General features: G+C 55.0%; 2 protein-coding genes across 4 annotated transcripts in view; one reads left to right on the top strand and one right to left on the bottom strand.

The window, feature by feature from the left end:
• URM1 (ubiquitin related modifier 1) overlaps positions 1–12,287 on the top strand; it is a 21,451-nt gene extending 9,164 nt beyond the window's left edge. For 2 of the 3 annotated variants that reach the window (XM_023533010.1, XM_011364193.2), the window contains exons 2-5: positions 675–745; positions 8,739–8,820; positions 10,334–10,382; positions 10,740–12,287. In XM_023533010.1, coding sequence (XP_023388778.1) covers positions 675–745; positions 8,739–8,820; positions 10,334–10,382; positions 10,740–10,808 — 271 coding nt within the window. In that variant the 3' untranslated portion in view covers positions 10,809–12,287. The other variant, XM_023533011.1, reaches the window with a different exon arrangement.
• A 774-nt stretch (positions 12,288–13,061) lies between these two features.
• LOC105294813 lies at positions 13,062–14,257 on the bottom strand. The gene has a single exon (XM_011364192.2). It carries the CDS (start codon positions 13,875–13,877, stop codon positions 13,287–13,289), a length of 591 nt encoding a protein of 196 aa, XP_011362494.1. The 5' UTR covers positions 13,878–14,257; the 3' UTR covers positions 13,062–13,286.
• Positions 14,258–14,273: the final 16 nt, after the last annotated feature.

Genomic DNA, 14,273 nt, shown 5'->3' with positions numbered 1-14,273 from the left:
TGGCCTCTGCCTACATGACCTTGGACAAATTACTTAACCGCTTTAGGCCTCTGCTTCTCCATCAGATGGAGTTAATAATGTCTGCCTCCCTCCTTCCTTCCCTGGGATGCCCTGAGGATGAAATGAGATGAAGAACGATCTTGTAAATGGCCAAGTTATTGGTAAGCCTAGTGGAGTTTCTTACTCCAGCATTGTGGTGTGCCAACCAGGCCAGCAGCGGGTGGCACAAGCAGGGACAGTTCAAACTCTCACCTGGCCAGAGGAAACGCCTCGACACATACAGGGTCTCCAGCATGCCTCATGGTGGCTTTTCAACATTTTTGTAAATGGAAAGACTGAGGCTTGAGAACATAGAGTCACATGCCCAAGGTCTGGGCATCAGGCCGAAGTGGACCCTGGTCTCCATCAGCTCCAAACCTGACCCTGTATGCTAGGCCACCTCTTGAGAAAGCAGAGAAAACAAGAGTCTGAAAATTTGGGTACTTGATGTTTGGTAAAAAATTACTGATATCCTACTTTACCACATCAGGAAGTCATATTTGAGAATCAGTCACTGGTACCCAAGGTGTTCCTGAACCTTGGGCTTCTCGTGCTAGCCCCCTCCTCAGTTTTCAGGCTCAGCTAGGTATCTTCAGGCGCTGACCCGGCTGTCTTTCTCTGGCTCTTCTTTGCAGAGGTGGTGCGGAGCTCCTGTTCGACGGGGTAAAGAAACATCAGGTCACCTTGCCTGGACAGGAAGAGCCCTGTGAGTATGGGCTGTCTGAGCCTCTCTCTCGAGTACTCTGGGCAGGAGGTCACAGGGGTCACTCAGCCCAGTTCACATGGGAATGGGTTGGATTTCCCTAGCCAGGGAGAACGAGGAAGAGAGGTCACTGGAGCACCCTTTCCCCCGTCCTCTCTGGGATCAGCCAGCTTTGTAGGAGGGAGATGGCGTACCCTAGTCCTGTATTCAGACACACTAGAGTGAGAATCCCCTTAGAACCTTAGGCCAGTAACCTCCCCTCTCTGAGCCTTAGTGTTCTTGTCTGTGAAGTGGGCGTGGTGATCCTTGTCTCTCAGAGTTGCTAGAAGGAGCATCCGTTGTTGTTAGATGGCAGCAGAGCTGTTCTCGTGAGGGTGGGAACCTCCGTTGAAACGGGAGCAATGTGGGTGGGCTCACACTGTGGTCAGAGGGTTCAGATGAGAAGAATATTCACCCAAAAAGGTTGGAGGAGGGAGTTTGACCAAGGAGGACAGGGGACTCTCTTCATTTGTTCACTCGAATACTTGTTCATCTTTCTTTAACAAACATATATCGAGCACTTCCTATGTGGAAGACCACATACGAGGCACTGAGGTGACAACCATGAACGAGAGCCAGTCCCTGCCTCAAACTGGGGGTCTCGAAGAGGTCCAGCTGGGTGATATCATTGTGGCCTAGAGACAGGGGCTGGTGTCACGACTGGAGGTGCCCCGCAGCCCTGGCAGTGGATCCTAGCAAGAGCAGAACGCTCGGGACCCGGAGCCCTTCTCACCGAGGACTGAGACACGTTGGGGGGGGGGAAGAGGGGATCAGTTACGAGCAGGCAGGGGAGTGAGGTTCCTGGAGGTGAGCGGCAGAAAATGGTCAGTGAGGTCTGACAGGATTCTTCTGGAACTGGACATGTATCTGCCAGGAATCCAACAGTTATTACCCAAATTTGCTGGCTGCCAATGTTGTTCCTGAGCCTCCCTTGGGTTGGAGAGCAGTGGCTCAGGGTGGGTCTGTGTGTCACGTGTAGAGGCTGGGGGACACTCACCAAGGAACAGGGCACTGCCCCCCTTGAGCTGGCAGTTGGCGTGAGGCTGGGGTTAAATGTCAGGATTGTGGGATTGTGTATGTCCCTGGTGGTAGAAGACCAGGGGTGATAAAGGTGACTATTTCTTAGTTTGACGGATGGCCACGCAGCCTTGGGAGAGAACAAGGGGCCCTTAGAAGAAGCCTCTCAAAGAGTCAAGGCCTCTCAAAGAACTAGTTGGGAAGTTATTAAAATATCACAGGTTATGATTGCCTTCCCCCTGCGTTTGCTTGGCATAAATGTCTCCAAGTTTAATACTTCCAGCCTCTTTCATTCATTCATTGTCTGAATGCTTACCAAGTGTCAGATTTAGAAGTACTTTATCCTTTCCTATAGTGGGCACATACTTTTTGAGGGGCTTCTTTGTGCTGGGCATGGTATTAGTTGCCGAGTATTCGATGGTGAACAAAACAGATAATAGTTCTTGCCCTCACGGAGCTTACAGCGTCATGGAAGTACATCCAGGCAACAAATAAGTAGACACGTGCCTGTAAAATAAATTTAAAAAAAAAAATCACATTCATGTATAATTATAACAACATGTGGCGTTGGCTGGCATGGGAACAGAAGGGTGCTCTGAATGAGGTGGTAAGGGACGGCCTCTTTAAAGAGGTGGCTTGGAGGCTAAGGCCGGAACGACGAGAAGGAGCCGGCCTGATAAATTGGAGGGAGCGTAGAGGTGCATGGGGCCCGTTCCAGGCAAAGGGGATCGCTCCTGCGAAGGCTCGGGGTAAGAGGCCTTAGGGTGGCTGAGGAACTAAAGGAAGGCCAGTGTCCTAAAGGGCACAGACTGAGTTTGGCATGGTAGGCAAGGCCCCAACTGGTTGTGCAAATAATTGTCACCAATTCCTAGGTGGTAGCTGTCATTTTTATTCCCATTTTAAAAAGTGGAAACCCAAACTCAGAGATGTCAAGGGACTTATTCCAAGTCATACAGTTATTTAAATAGCGGAGCTGGGATTCAGAACCAGATTTCAGGTTCTTCAGAGTCCTTGCGTGCTGCCACTGACTCGTCATCATTTATCCTGAGAGGCTCCCTGAATCACATAACGTATCACATCTGCAATGTACTTTCTGGTTTTTATACTTTTATGTATTTATATTTGTACATTCAACAGCTACTTGTTTTGATTTTCATAATCACCCCCAGTAGATATTATCTATCATCAAGGAAACCAAACTTGAGAGAAAGAGAAGCGGGGTGACCTGTCCAGAGTTGTTCAAGTGGGGAGTCTGGGCTAAGACCCAGGGTTTTGATCCCTCATTCTCCACCTGCTGCCTATAGGCCAGCTGGGGGCCTATCCTCCGCCCCCCGGGATGAAAGGGAAGGAAGCAGGGGAGAGAAGCTGAAACGGCCCCTTTTCTCAGTCTTCGGGGCATTGGCTATGACACTCTACCTCTGGTTCCCATTTTTGCCCTGCCGTGCCCAGAGGCTTGGGTCACATCGCAGCCGCGAGCTGGTTGGCAGCTGCCAGGCCTTACCCTGGCACACGGGAGCCCAGCAGTTGCCACTGGGAGAGTCTTACTCTTCGCCCAAGCCTGTGCCCAGATCTGTTGTCTGGCATCCTTCCCAGCCCAGGGGCTGCCACTTGGCCCAGCAGGTCTTGGAGACTCCAGCAGAGAAAATAGCAGCCATAAGATTATGGACTGTGACAAGTCGCCCAAACAAGGGGACTCCAGGGCCCTGGGTCCTGGGCCAGGGGAGAGCGTCCAACCCGGCCAACTTGAGAGAAGAGGGTGGGCAAGGCCAAAGGGGAGAGGAGCCCTGGCACAGCGCCACTTACTTCCGTGAGCCTCTGTTTTCCCATCTGTAAAACGGGAGGTTAGGCTAGATTTCCTCTTCACTGAGCAGGTTATCCATCTGACATGTAGTTTGGAAATGTTGCTTCCAGAGCTAAGTTTACAATTCTGGGAGACAGGACATGCTGATCAGGAGGAGGTTGTACATGTAGGGGGGACCTCTTAATAGCCGTGTCCCTGGAGTGGGCCATCTCTTTGATTGGCTGGGGTTGATAGGCACCCATTAGCTTTGGCTCTTGTAGCCCCTGGGGGCTGGCTTTTATGTTTCAAGGATTCTTTCAACTTGAGGCTTCCAGCCCATGGTTGGTCAGTGGCCTGGAGCAAACCCAAACAGTCGGGGGACAGACTGTCCCAGCGAGGGCATTACCTGCCCTGGCCCCCCAGCAGGAGACGTGTCTGTCTCACCTTTCCCTGCCCGTTTCCTCCGCCCTGCCATTGTACTAAAGGGAGGCTGAGGCGCTGCGCTCCCAGCGCCTTTAAACTGCTTAGCATGCATTTCACAGCCTCTCTGGGGCCAGCTGTTCCTTTCTCTGCTCCGGGGCCTGTTTGCTGATCCCGTCCCCACTGCCCTCCTCTCCCCCCACCCCTCCCAGTCCCTGTGCAAAATTGCTTTTGAAAAGATCCACTTTCTGCTTAATTAAACAATGAGGAGCGTCCCTTCGCACATCTGTAAACCTCCTTCTGAGGCCAGTTTAGCCCACAAACTGCTCCATTCTTACCCCCATTCACTTGTAAATGGACCCTCTGATGTTCCCTCTACCCTCTCCTCTCCTTTACTCCCCCCTCCCCAGCTCTTTCTTCTCCCTTTTCAGCGAAGGCCTGGGGTGGGCTCCCAGAGGAGCCTTGTCTTGTTGCCCGGTGGACTTGGTGCGGACAGGAGTGGTTTAACCTATGGAAGAGGAGACTCAGGGGATCTGTCTCTCCCCAGTCTGCTGGGCGGGCATGGGGAAGAGGGAACACATTTGTTGGTGTAGTCCCCATGGACCAACCAGGCTCGGTGGGAGTGACAGGAAGACAGATTTCTGGTTGGGAGAAAAGCTCTCCCAGGAGCGTTCAGAGAGAGGCCGCGTGAAGGGCTGTTGCAGCTGGGACTCCATATCAGATAAGACCTTGAGATTGTTCTCTTTCAGCCTGAGAAGCTTGGATTGACACCGTTGGGGGGCCCTGCCACAGTGGGTGGTCATTGTCCCCAAACAAGGACAGTCCACTGGGGAGAGGGATTCTGGCAGGAGCCTTCGTAGGTGCTCTCTAAGGGGCGTGCATGGTGCCCGTTGTCAGCAGCCTTTAGGAGAAGAAGGTTCTGGTAGCCCAGAGGATAAAGAATCCTGTCACTGGACAAATGTTTGACCTGTGTGTTTAACGGTGCACTGGGTCGACCGCTGCCCTTATGCCCAAATCCTCGGCAGTCTTTGGAGGTTGGATTATTATCCCCATTTGTCAAATGATGACACTGAGACTTAGGACAGGTGAAGTGACCTACCCGAGGCCACCTAGCATGCAGTTTCCAGCTCCAGAATCCAAACTCTTAACCACGCCACCAAAGCAGCAGCTCCCATCACTTGCTCTTCCCCAGATGGGCAGGCCAGGTGCCAAGGCTTCCTGCCCTGGAAGCCTTTTATTAGGGTGCTCCTGTCCCTCTTCTGGGGCCACGTGACCAGGGCAGTCTGGCCTCCAGTACCCATGGCCTCAGAATGTGATTTCTTCCACCTGGGTTGTCCTGGAGCATCTTAGGCATCCGAACATAGAAAATGGAGGGGAGGCCCCATTACCACTCTCTCAATTCCTTCATTTTCCCATTTTCTCTCTGACTTCTGATGGGAAGGTAGTGAATCCCATAGAAAACCTCCCAGCACTGTCCAATTAAAGGTTGACTGGCTGTAACTCACCCTCCAGAGCAATATGAGCATTTCCACAGAGTGCCAGGCCCCTGGGCAGAGTGCATGGAAGCTCACGTCATCAAGAGAGGGTACACAATACAGGTTCTTCTTCTGAATCGCAGAAGAATCACAGCACAGTGCCAGGAGCTTCACATGAATCATCTCATTCGATCCTCGCAACAGCTCTATGAGGCATTCTTACTATCCCCATTTGGCAAAGAAGGAAGCTGAGGCTCATGGAATTCCTAACCCAGAGCATGTAACTAGGAAGCGATGGAGTTGAACTCAGAACCGGGGGTCCCTGTTTTCAGCCCGCCTTCTCTCTCCAGTTGTCCACATGTTCGGCACACATCTGGGGGAAGGGGCAGGGTGCTGTGTGGAAGGGTCTATGCTGTGTTCTGTGGCCTGTGCCGGATCCAGAGAACATACTCTAGTAATGGTGACTCCACACATTTGAGCTGGATCTTGACACGTGTGTCAGAGCAGAGAAACATAGAGCACAGGCCCGGGCAGTATGGGTTCTGCGCCCTTGGAGCACGTGCTCGGTAAATACCCCTGGGATGCATGTGGAAGCAGAGGCCTCTGCCAGAGCAGGCCCCTTCTCAAGGCTCACACATGCCCTGTAGGATCTGGTCCCTGGCCATCTACTTCTTGGGCTCATCTGGTGACGATCTTCTTGCCTTCTCTATTCTGTTACCTTGAACCTGCCAGTTCCATCCTGCCACAGGTCTTCCCATATGTTCTTCCTTCTGCCTGGAATATTCTCCCATCCCACCCACTCATCCTTCAGGCCTCAGCTTTTCTTGATCCTACACAAAGGAGATAGCATTTATCACAACTAATATGTAATGTCTGGCTCCCCTGCTGGCCTGTTAATGCCATGAGGGTAGGCTCTATGTCAGTCTTGCTCGCCGCCATCTCCCTGGCACCTGCACGTACTACTCACTCAGTAAATATTTACCTTACAAATGATTGCGTGGGATCCCAGGAGGGAAGCCACCCTCAGTCACAGTGGAAAGGCAGTAGGACGCAGAGGGGGAAGGTGAAAGTGAGATTCCCCAGAGCCCTCCCCAAGCCACCAGCCCCTGATTCTGCTTAACCCTTCCTCCTCCCCGGCAACTTTGGAAGCAGGCCATCTGGCTTGGAGGCCATTTGCATATTGTCTGGGCCTCAGCAAGCCTGGCAAGATGTCCCTGGGGGTGTATTTCAGGCCAGGCCGAGTGGCCCTCGCAGCCTGCGAAGGGAGCCTTGAGTTCCATCTCTCCCCACCACCAAATCCAGGCATGGGGGAACAATACAGATGATGATGCAGTGGCCTCACCATGGTAACAGGCTATCAAGAATGTGGGTAGGCCTGGGGGGCCCAAAGGAGGGAGGGAATGACCTCAGCAGAGAGGAGCATCATGATAAATGAGCCAGCACCGGCAGCAGACTCACCCCCAGCCCACCCCTCTGGGACTCCATGATGGTACCATCACTTGGATGACCCCAGCATGACCACTAGCCACCACCACCACCCCCGCAGCCTATCCAGAGTGGAATAGAAGTCCCCTCATTTTCCCCAACTGGATCTGGTTCTGTATAGGCTGTAGAGGTGCAGCTGGTGGCCTTTAGGCCAGGCACTGCCTAGTCCCTCTCAGTGTCTCCACACACACAGGCAGAACCCTGTCTGTCAGGTCTGGCTGATGGATGTGTCAGACCCCGGCGGCTCTATCGAGCGGCCAGAAGATGTATGAGCTGGCGGCCCACCAGACAGTACCAAGATGGAGGCCGAGGAGAAGCCTCTGAAACCTAGGCGTCAGAGGAGGAACCCAGCCAGGAGACCAAGTGGACTGCGGCTAGTCGGAGGCGACACTCCCACCCCCTGCCCACTCCAGGGACCCTGAGAAATCCGGTCTGCTTTTAAAAGTAGGAATTAAAATTGAAAGGTGGCAGTCTCCGTCCAGGGACACTTTGCCCATAGCCCTGTGCTCTGCTGGCATATGACCCAGAGAAGTTGGCATGGGGCAGAGTAAACCAGCCTATTCAGCCTGTGCCTTCCAAGAGGGTGGTACACAGGCCAGTGAGAGGGCCTTGAAACACTGCCCAAGGCTGGTACTGTGCGTATGACACGCTGCTGGGCCTAGACTGCGGAGAGCTAATTCTCAGTGCCCGAGCAGCCTTCCCGTCACCTACATTCCAGGACTGACTAGGCGGAGAACAAGGCCCCACCTGGGCCTTCTCCAGCCTAACCCTTGAGCTTTGTCTCAGGCATGAGTCCAGGACAGCAGACCCCTCTGAGACATTGACTTGGGTGGGGGTGGCTAGTCCCAGGCCCCTACTGGCTTTTCAGAGACTAGTTGTCTCTCCAGAGCCTTCAGTCCTCAGGCTGTCTCCAGGGGAGAGGGAACTCGGGCAGCCTCAGCAGTCAGTCTGTTTGAGGAGTGGGTAGTTGAGAGCTATAGCCCTCGAGGAGTTTATAGAGCCAGGTTTCAATGTGTTATCGCCCGGGATCCTATTCCTAGGAAGGAGAGGTGACCCTGGGGACAGGTGACTCTTAGCCTCCACATGATGCACAAAGAGCTTGGTGGCTGTCCCCGAACCACAAAGCAGCAGATCTCAGAGTCCAGCTGAGCAGGAGAGGCCCTTCAACCCTGAACCTCTTGTCTCTTCAGAGTGGCTGTCCCCAGCTCCGGGGGCTCTGTGGAGGGGGCAGCGATTTGTCAGTGTCTCTGGCTGGTGAAGGATCCTTCTCTCCTTCTACCGGAGGAAATTAACTGATGTTATCAGCTCAGCAATTGTTTTTCTTCCCTCACAAAGGAAATATATGCAGACCGCTCTAAGAGCAAAGCAGCATCCTCCCCATCGGGACTGGCTAGAGAGATAAAAATGGAGGGAGCTGTCCACGGCCCCCTCCAAAGCCGATCTGTGGCAGTGTCAGACTGTCTTCCAGGGCTTGTGGGGGTCTGTCTCCCAATCCTTTCAGATGTGACTTCCTCCTGCCGTGTGCCTTGAGCCCCTATTGTCTCTTTAAGCCTTCAGCAGTGCTAGATGCCACTTTTCTCTGAAGACCTCTCTGGCAGGTCTCTGGCCTCTGTTGACCTATTTTCTCACCTCGGGAATGCATAAGTTCAGGGCCCATGGCAGTCTGGTCTGAAAGAGGCCCTCCGGGCCCCATGTTCACCTTCTTCTGGTCCAGGTGAGGCTCTAGGGGTCAAGAGTCATCTAGGTTTGACAGTAGTTTGATCTCTGTCTTCCTCTTCAGGGGACATCCGGAACCTCCTTGTCTGGATCAAGAAGAATTTGCTGAAAGAGCGGCCAGAGCTCTTCATCCAGGGAGATAGCGTGTGAGTCCCTTTCCTGCCTCCCCTGAGGAGGGCGGCTGGAGGGAAGGAGGTTTGGGCCCCTGTCCTTGCATTCAGCCACCGCCTTCTCCATGTCCTATTGTCCCTGTTATCGTCCCCTTACCCTCTGAGGAAAGAGTTTCCGTCCGGTTTTCTTGTAACCATGCTGGATTGTTGGGAATCTTTTCAAAGCCCAGGCCAGGAGACTGGTAAAGTCCTCAGAAAACTTGGATTCCTCCTTTTGTTTGCCACGGGCTTGCTGCTGTGGAACCTTAGGCAAGTTACTTCCTTCTCTGGGCCTCAGCTGCTCTCTCTGTACAGAAAGTACGAAGGAAAAAATGCTGCCTGGGGTCCCTTCAATCCCTTGACAGTCTTGGATGTGTTAACCTGTAGAATTTTTGCCATGATGGAAATATTCTTTATCTGTCCTGTCCAATATGGTGGCTGCTAGACACATAAGGCTGTAGAGCCTTAGACATGTGGCCAGTGTGAATGAGGAAGTGAATGTTCAGTTTTATTTAATTGTAATTTAAATTTGAATATGGCTAATAGATACCATATTGGACAGCACCGGTCTAGGTCCCAGGGTGTTACTGTGTGCACGTGCGTACACGCACACAAATTCTTGCTCGCTGGGGACACCCCTACTTCCAGTCCAAAGCTTCTGTACCTGTCCCAGGCCTGGCTCAGCCTCCTAGGCAAGGAGCCAGGTTCCATGTGCCAAGAAGTCACTTCTACAACAAACAGCGTAATGTGTAAAAGTGGCGGGCAGGGCATTTGTAGGACTTGTTCATCTGCCTTGAAGCAGAGGTCACCATCCAGTCCTGAGGGCTAAGGCTGCCATCCAGCCCCTGGTTCAGGTCATGGTCTGGTAGTCATGGAGGCCACCCCAAGGACAGCAGTGCTCCTTGGGCCACTGCCAACAGGAGCCGGGCTAAGGTCCCTGTCCATACGTCGGCCTGCCCTGCCTTATATCAGTAGTGCTGTTCTTGGGCATCCAGGGGCCCTGAGCCTGGGCAGCCTTCCCTGACTTGGAGGAGCTGAGACAGCCCCCTCTCCAGACAGGCATGCAGGAGGCCTAGGAGAGTGAGGTTGGAACCCTGGAAAAATATACCGCTGCCAGTGGTTATCGCTACCAACCCTGGCGAGCAAGCACCGCACACACATCATCATCCGTTTCATCCTGGCACAGGCCTTGTGGGAAAGGCGCTGTCATTTACCCCATTTTCAGGTGTGGAAACTGATGCTCTGAGAAACAAAATGACCTGCCCAGAGTCTGGGAGGTGACGCTGGAATTTGTACCCCTTTTCCATCTGGCCCCTAGACCATGACTATCTATCTGATCTGGTTTCCTTTAGACTCAGGCTGTTACCTCTGCTTCCTGGGAGATCTTTAACCGGAACTTCCAAAGGAAGGGCTCCCACCACCCACTCCTGCAGCCCAAATGCTTAAGCCTCTGCACGCCTGCTGCTGACTGCCCTTCCCTCCCTGCTACTCACCACCATCTTTCCCGCAGGCGGCCAGGAATTCTTGTGCTGATTAACGACGCGGACTGGGAACTGCTGGTCAGTGCCTCTGGGGACATCCCTCCCCCAACCCCTCCCCTCACTGCTTTAGTAGCAAAGCCTTGGGCCTTTCATCAGGCCCAAAGAGGGGGACTGGGTAATCCTCTGTCCCACTCTAGCCCCCAGACTAAGGCTCTTCAAGTCTCCCACCGTGAGCGAGGAAGGAAAGGATGGCTGGGGGAGGTGGTGCGCTGTCCTCCATCCTAAACGTTTGCAAATGAAAGTATAGGGAACCCAGTTTTCTTTCCTCCCAAAGCAGCCCGACCTTCACCCCCGACCCTCCACCCCTCCCGACACCTGGGGGCAAACTGGAAAAGTGGCCCTCAGAGTCTCCTCCTCGTTTCTCTCCTGGACCAGGGCGAGCTGGACTACCAGCTTCAGGACCAGGACAGCGTCCTCTTCATCTCCACCCTGCACGGCGGCTAAGGGGCCCTCTCTGTGCCTGGGCGCCCTTGGGGGGCAGAGAAGAGAACAATCAGACGTCCCCTTGGGCCCTGCTTCCAGGTCTCCCTGTCCCCCTTGTCTGCTTTCTTCCCTGCTCTGTCCCCTGAGCTCCCTCCAGGCAGGGAAAAGAGGCCAGGTGCTAAAAATGAGCCTTTACTCAGACACGTGGACAGGGGAAGCAGGCTGGCGGGCGGGCAGGCGGGCGCCTGAGCCTGGCGTGCCCTCTCCCAGCAGCTGAGGTGGGGGAGGGTGCCCCTTTGGTTTGTCAGTAGCGGAGGAGGGCTCTGCAGCCAGGTGACCCAGCTGCCTTCCACTCCTGTGTCTCAGTCTAAACGCTGAGTGACCACTGGCAAGGCACTCCAGCTCCCGGTCAGTGTCTTCATGGGGAAGATGAATGGTCCTGAATGGCTGACGGGAGGCCCCTCCCTTTTCAAACATTGGAGGAGTTTCGCCTCAGTTTCCCCATCTGGACAGTAGAGAGCTCTGCCTGTCCCCCACCGATGTCATTATGGAACCCCAGCTGGGGTCCCCTATTCAGTGCCGACCCCCTCCCCCCCACCCAGCAGCTGCTCTTCCAACCACACTCCTCCTTCTGCTCCCCCCTCCATCCCCAGCCCTTGACCCTGGCTGGCCTTCCCCCCCACAGGCCACCAGATGGGCTCCTGAGACCCTCCCCCAGCAAAAGGCTGACTGCAGCTCATTCTAGAGAGAAGGAGGCAGTAGGCTTAACCTTGGACTGGCGAATAGAGGCCTGGGAGAGTCAGTGTGCCTCAGTTTCCTCCTCAACAACAACTGAATATAGTATCTGAAAACTGGTGTGACACTTGATGGCACAAAAGTAGACTTTTATCTTCCCACCTTCTGCAGGAAGCAGGATCAGGGCAGGTGGCACCTGGTAGGCAGGATGGTTCACCGTTCCTCCCCTCATCCCTTCTGGAAGTCTTGGGGCTTCAGTGTCTGCCACAGCTGGCCTTGGGCAAATAAAAGACTAGGTTGTTTACTAGCCTTGCCTGGAGCTTTATCCTTAGAAACCAGTGACACCCCACATCCTCTCAGCCATGGTCTCTGGTCCATCCTCTCTGCCCTCTTATCTAGGGCTTTTAGAGCTGCCCTTCACCCAAAAATGGAACGGGGTTGAAACCCAGACCACCCATCCTGTCTGGGAAGGGGCGATCTGATTAGGGCCATCTGGAGAAGGGGGTGGCAGAGCCAGTCTGTCCTCACCAGTGTGCGTCCCAGGACATTGCCGTACCCGTCCACGGCTTTGTCCCACTAACTGCAACCAACAGCCCCAGAACCCAGAACAGGAGTGGCACAGATAAGACTGCTGAGCCCCTCCTTCTCATGAGCTGGAGAAAAGCTTTGTTTGCTGGAGGGATAGCTCAAAAAAAAAAAAAAAAAAAATTAGGGCATTAATATCATCCTGCCCAAAACGTTTTTCATTAAATATCAGTAATTTAAGGTGGAATTTCTCTCACTCTGTTGGGATGAAGGTGGCAAATGGTTGTCCCAGCAGTATGTGGGAGATGTGTGTGTAATATTCTCAAGGCGTAGAGCACCCACAACACCCTGGCTGGTAAGCATCTCTCCAGCTCTCTGGGTATGTGTGTGGGTGGGGACTGCCATGTTGGGGTTACAAATTAAGGCCAGTGTTGGGGTCCAGGTGCTGTCTAGGGAGGCTGTATGACCATCCCACATTGGGTACTGAGGTCAAGGTCTCCATGTTAGGGAGCAGTGCCAAGGGACTTGAAATGGCCCCCTACAACCTCACGGTGGAAAATTGGCCTGTCCCTTGATCCCTGTAACCTGGAGGTCCCTCCCTGCCTCCAGTCCTACTAGAGTGGCCTGTTGTCCCACCCAGGGTTCCAAGTCCTGGAGACTGGGCCCGAGGATTCCTTTCCCACCCACACTGGGGCAACGGGGGTAGATACGGAATATCCGTTCCACGTCTGCACCCCAGTTAACGCGGAGCAGTAGGGCAGGAGGATGCGCAGGTTCTCTGAGGCATGAGGGGATGCCAGTGCCAAGGCCGAAATTGTTCAGGGCCAGGGGCCACAGCATTATAGGTCATTTTCAGCCCAGAGTCTTAGAGGGGTCAGGGACAGGTGACCTAGGCTCAGCCCCAGCAATGCCCAACTGCTGCCCCCCCCAGGCAACTCCTCACCCCCGCTCGTGAGGAAATAAACGAATAAATAAACCCCACTATATCCGAAGATTAGTCTTTAATGAAAAGGATTCATTTGTCCAAGTTCGGGTTCCAAAGCCGAGGCGGTTTGCCCGGCTGGAGCGCACGATTCCCCACGCTTCTCCGAGCTGCGACTCCGGCAGCGGCTGGAGGAGGCTCAGCCCATCCGTTCCTCTGGAGGGGCTGGCGGGAGGGGTCGGTTTATGGGGGGTTTAAGGGTCGGTTTAGGCTCTTTTTGTTTGGAGGTTATTGGTGGGGGACAGGTGAGAACCAATTCAAAACGAGGTAGCGAGCGCATTCCGCCGGCATCTTTCGCCCCCGACTTCCTGCGGCTCGGCCCGAGGGCGGGCACCCTGGACCACATTCGGCCCCGCCGCCGTGTGCCAGCTTCGTTCCCAGCCGAAATTTGAAAAATGGGAAAACAACGCGATCGACTGGAGGACCCCTCCAGCAGGACTGGTCACCCGCAGAGGAGGAGGAGAAGGAGGACGACGGCGGCGACGAAGACGCGGATGGCGGCGCTGGCGGCAGGGACCCGCGTCCTTCCTCTGCGCTCCTGGCCGGGGCCGCGATCCTGACGCTGGGGCCAGCCGGCCGCCGCCCGACCGAGGGGTCTCGCCCGCCTGAGCTCGGTCCCTGCGGCTCCCGCCCCTGTTGCGCCCGGAGCTCAGCCACAGATGTCCAGCCACAATTCTCGGTTGGCCGCAGACTCGTACAAGAATTGCGTTTGGACAATCAGTGGCGAAGCCCCTGAGTTCACGGCGCCAGTCTCTGGGTTCCGCTTTGGTCCTTAAAAGCGCCTGGCCGGGAGATCTCCGGAGCTGTGCGTCCGACTGCCTCGCAGACGCTCGGCGGTGGCCGCCCATCCCGCGGTAAGGTGGACGCGCAAGCACGCGGATCCCGACCGTGTGTCGGGATGCCCATCGCCCCTGGCGTGTGTCTCCTTCGATCGCGGCCCCGGGCACCTAGAGTAGCCCGTGTTGGGTCTCTTCGCCGCCCCAGGTCGGGGGAATCGCCTTGGGCCCGGGGAACCCCAACTCCCCGCTCCCCGCCCCCAGCCTGGGTTCCCCGGGCTTGCCAGGATTCCGGAAAGCAGGGGCCCGAGGCCGGGTGGCGTTTCCGAGCCCAGGGTCCGGGCTGTTGGACTCGTGGGTCCCCCGCCCCCGCCGTCCCCGCGCACGCACCGGCTCGGGCGCTCTCTGCTTCCCTGCGGCTGAGTCGCGGCCAGGGCGCCGGCGGTAGCAGTGGCCCGGGCGGACGGG

Source organism: Pteropus vampyrus, unplaced genomic scaffold (assembly GCF_000151845.1).
Source record: "Pteropus vampyrus isolate Shadow unplaced genomic scaffold, Pvam_2.0 Scaffold95, whole genome shotgun sequence".
In the NCBI taxonomy this organism is placed as follows: domain Eukaryota; kingdom Metazoa; phylum Chordata; class Mammalia; order Chiroptera; family Pteropodidae; genus Pteropus; species Pteropus vampyrus.
This window is presented reverse-complemented; position numbering and strand designations above follow the sequence as displayed.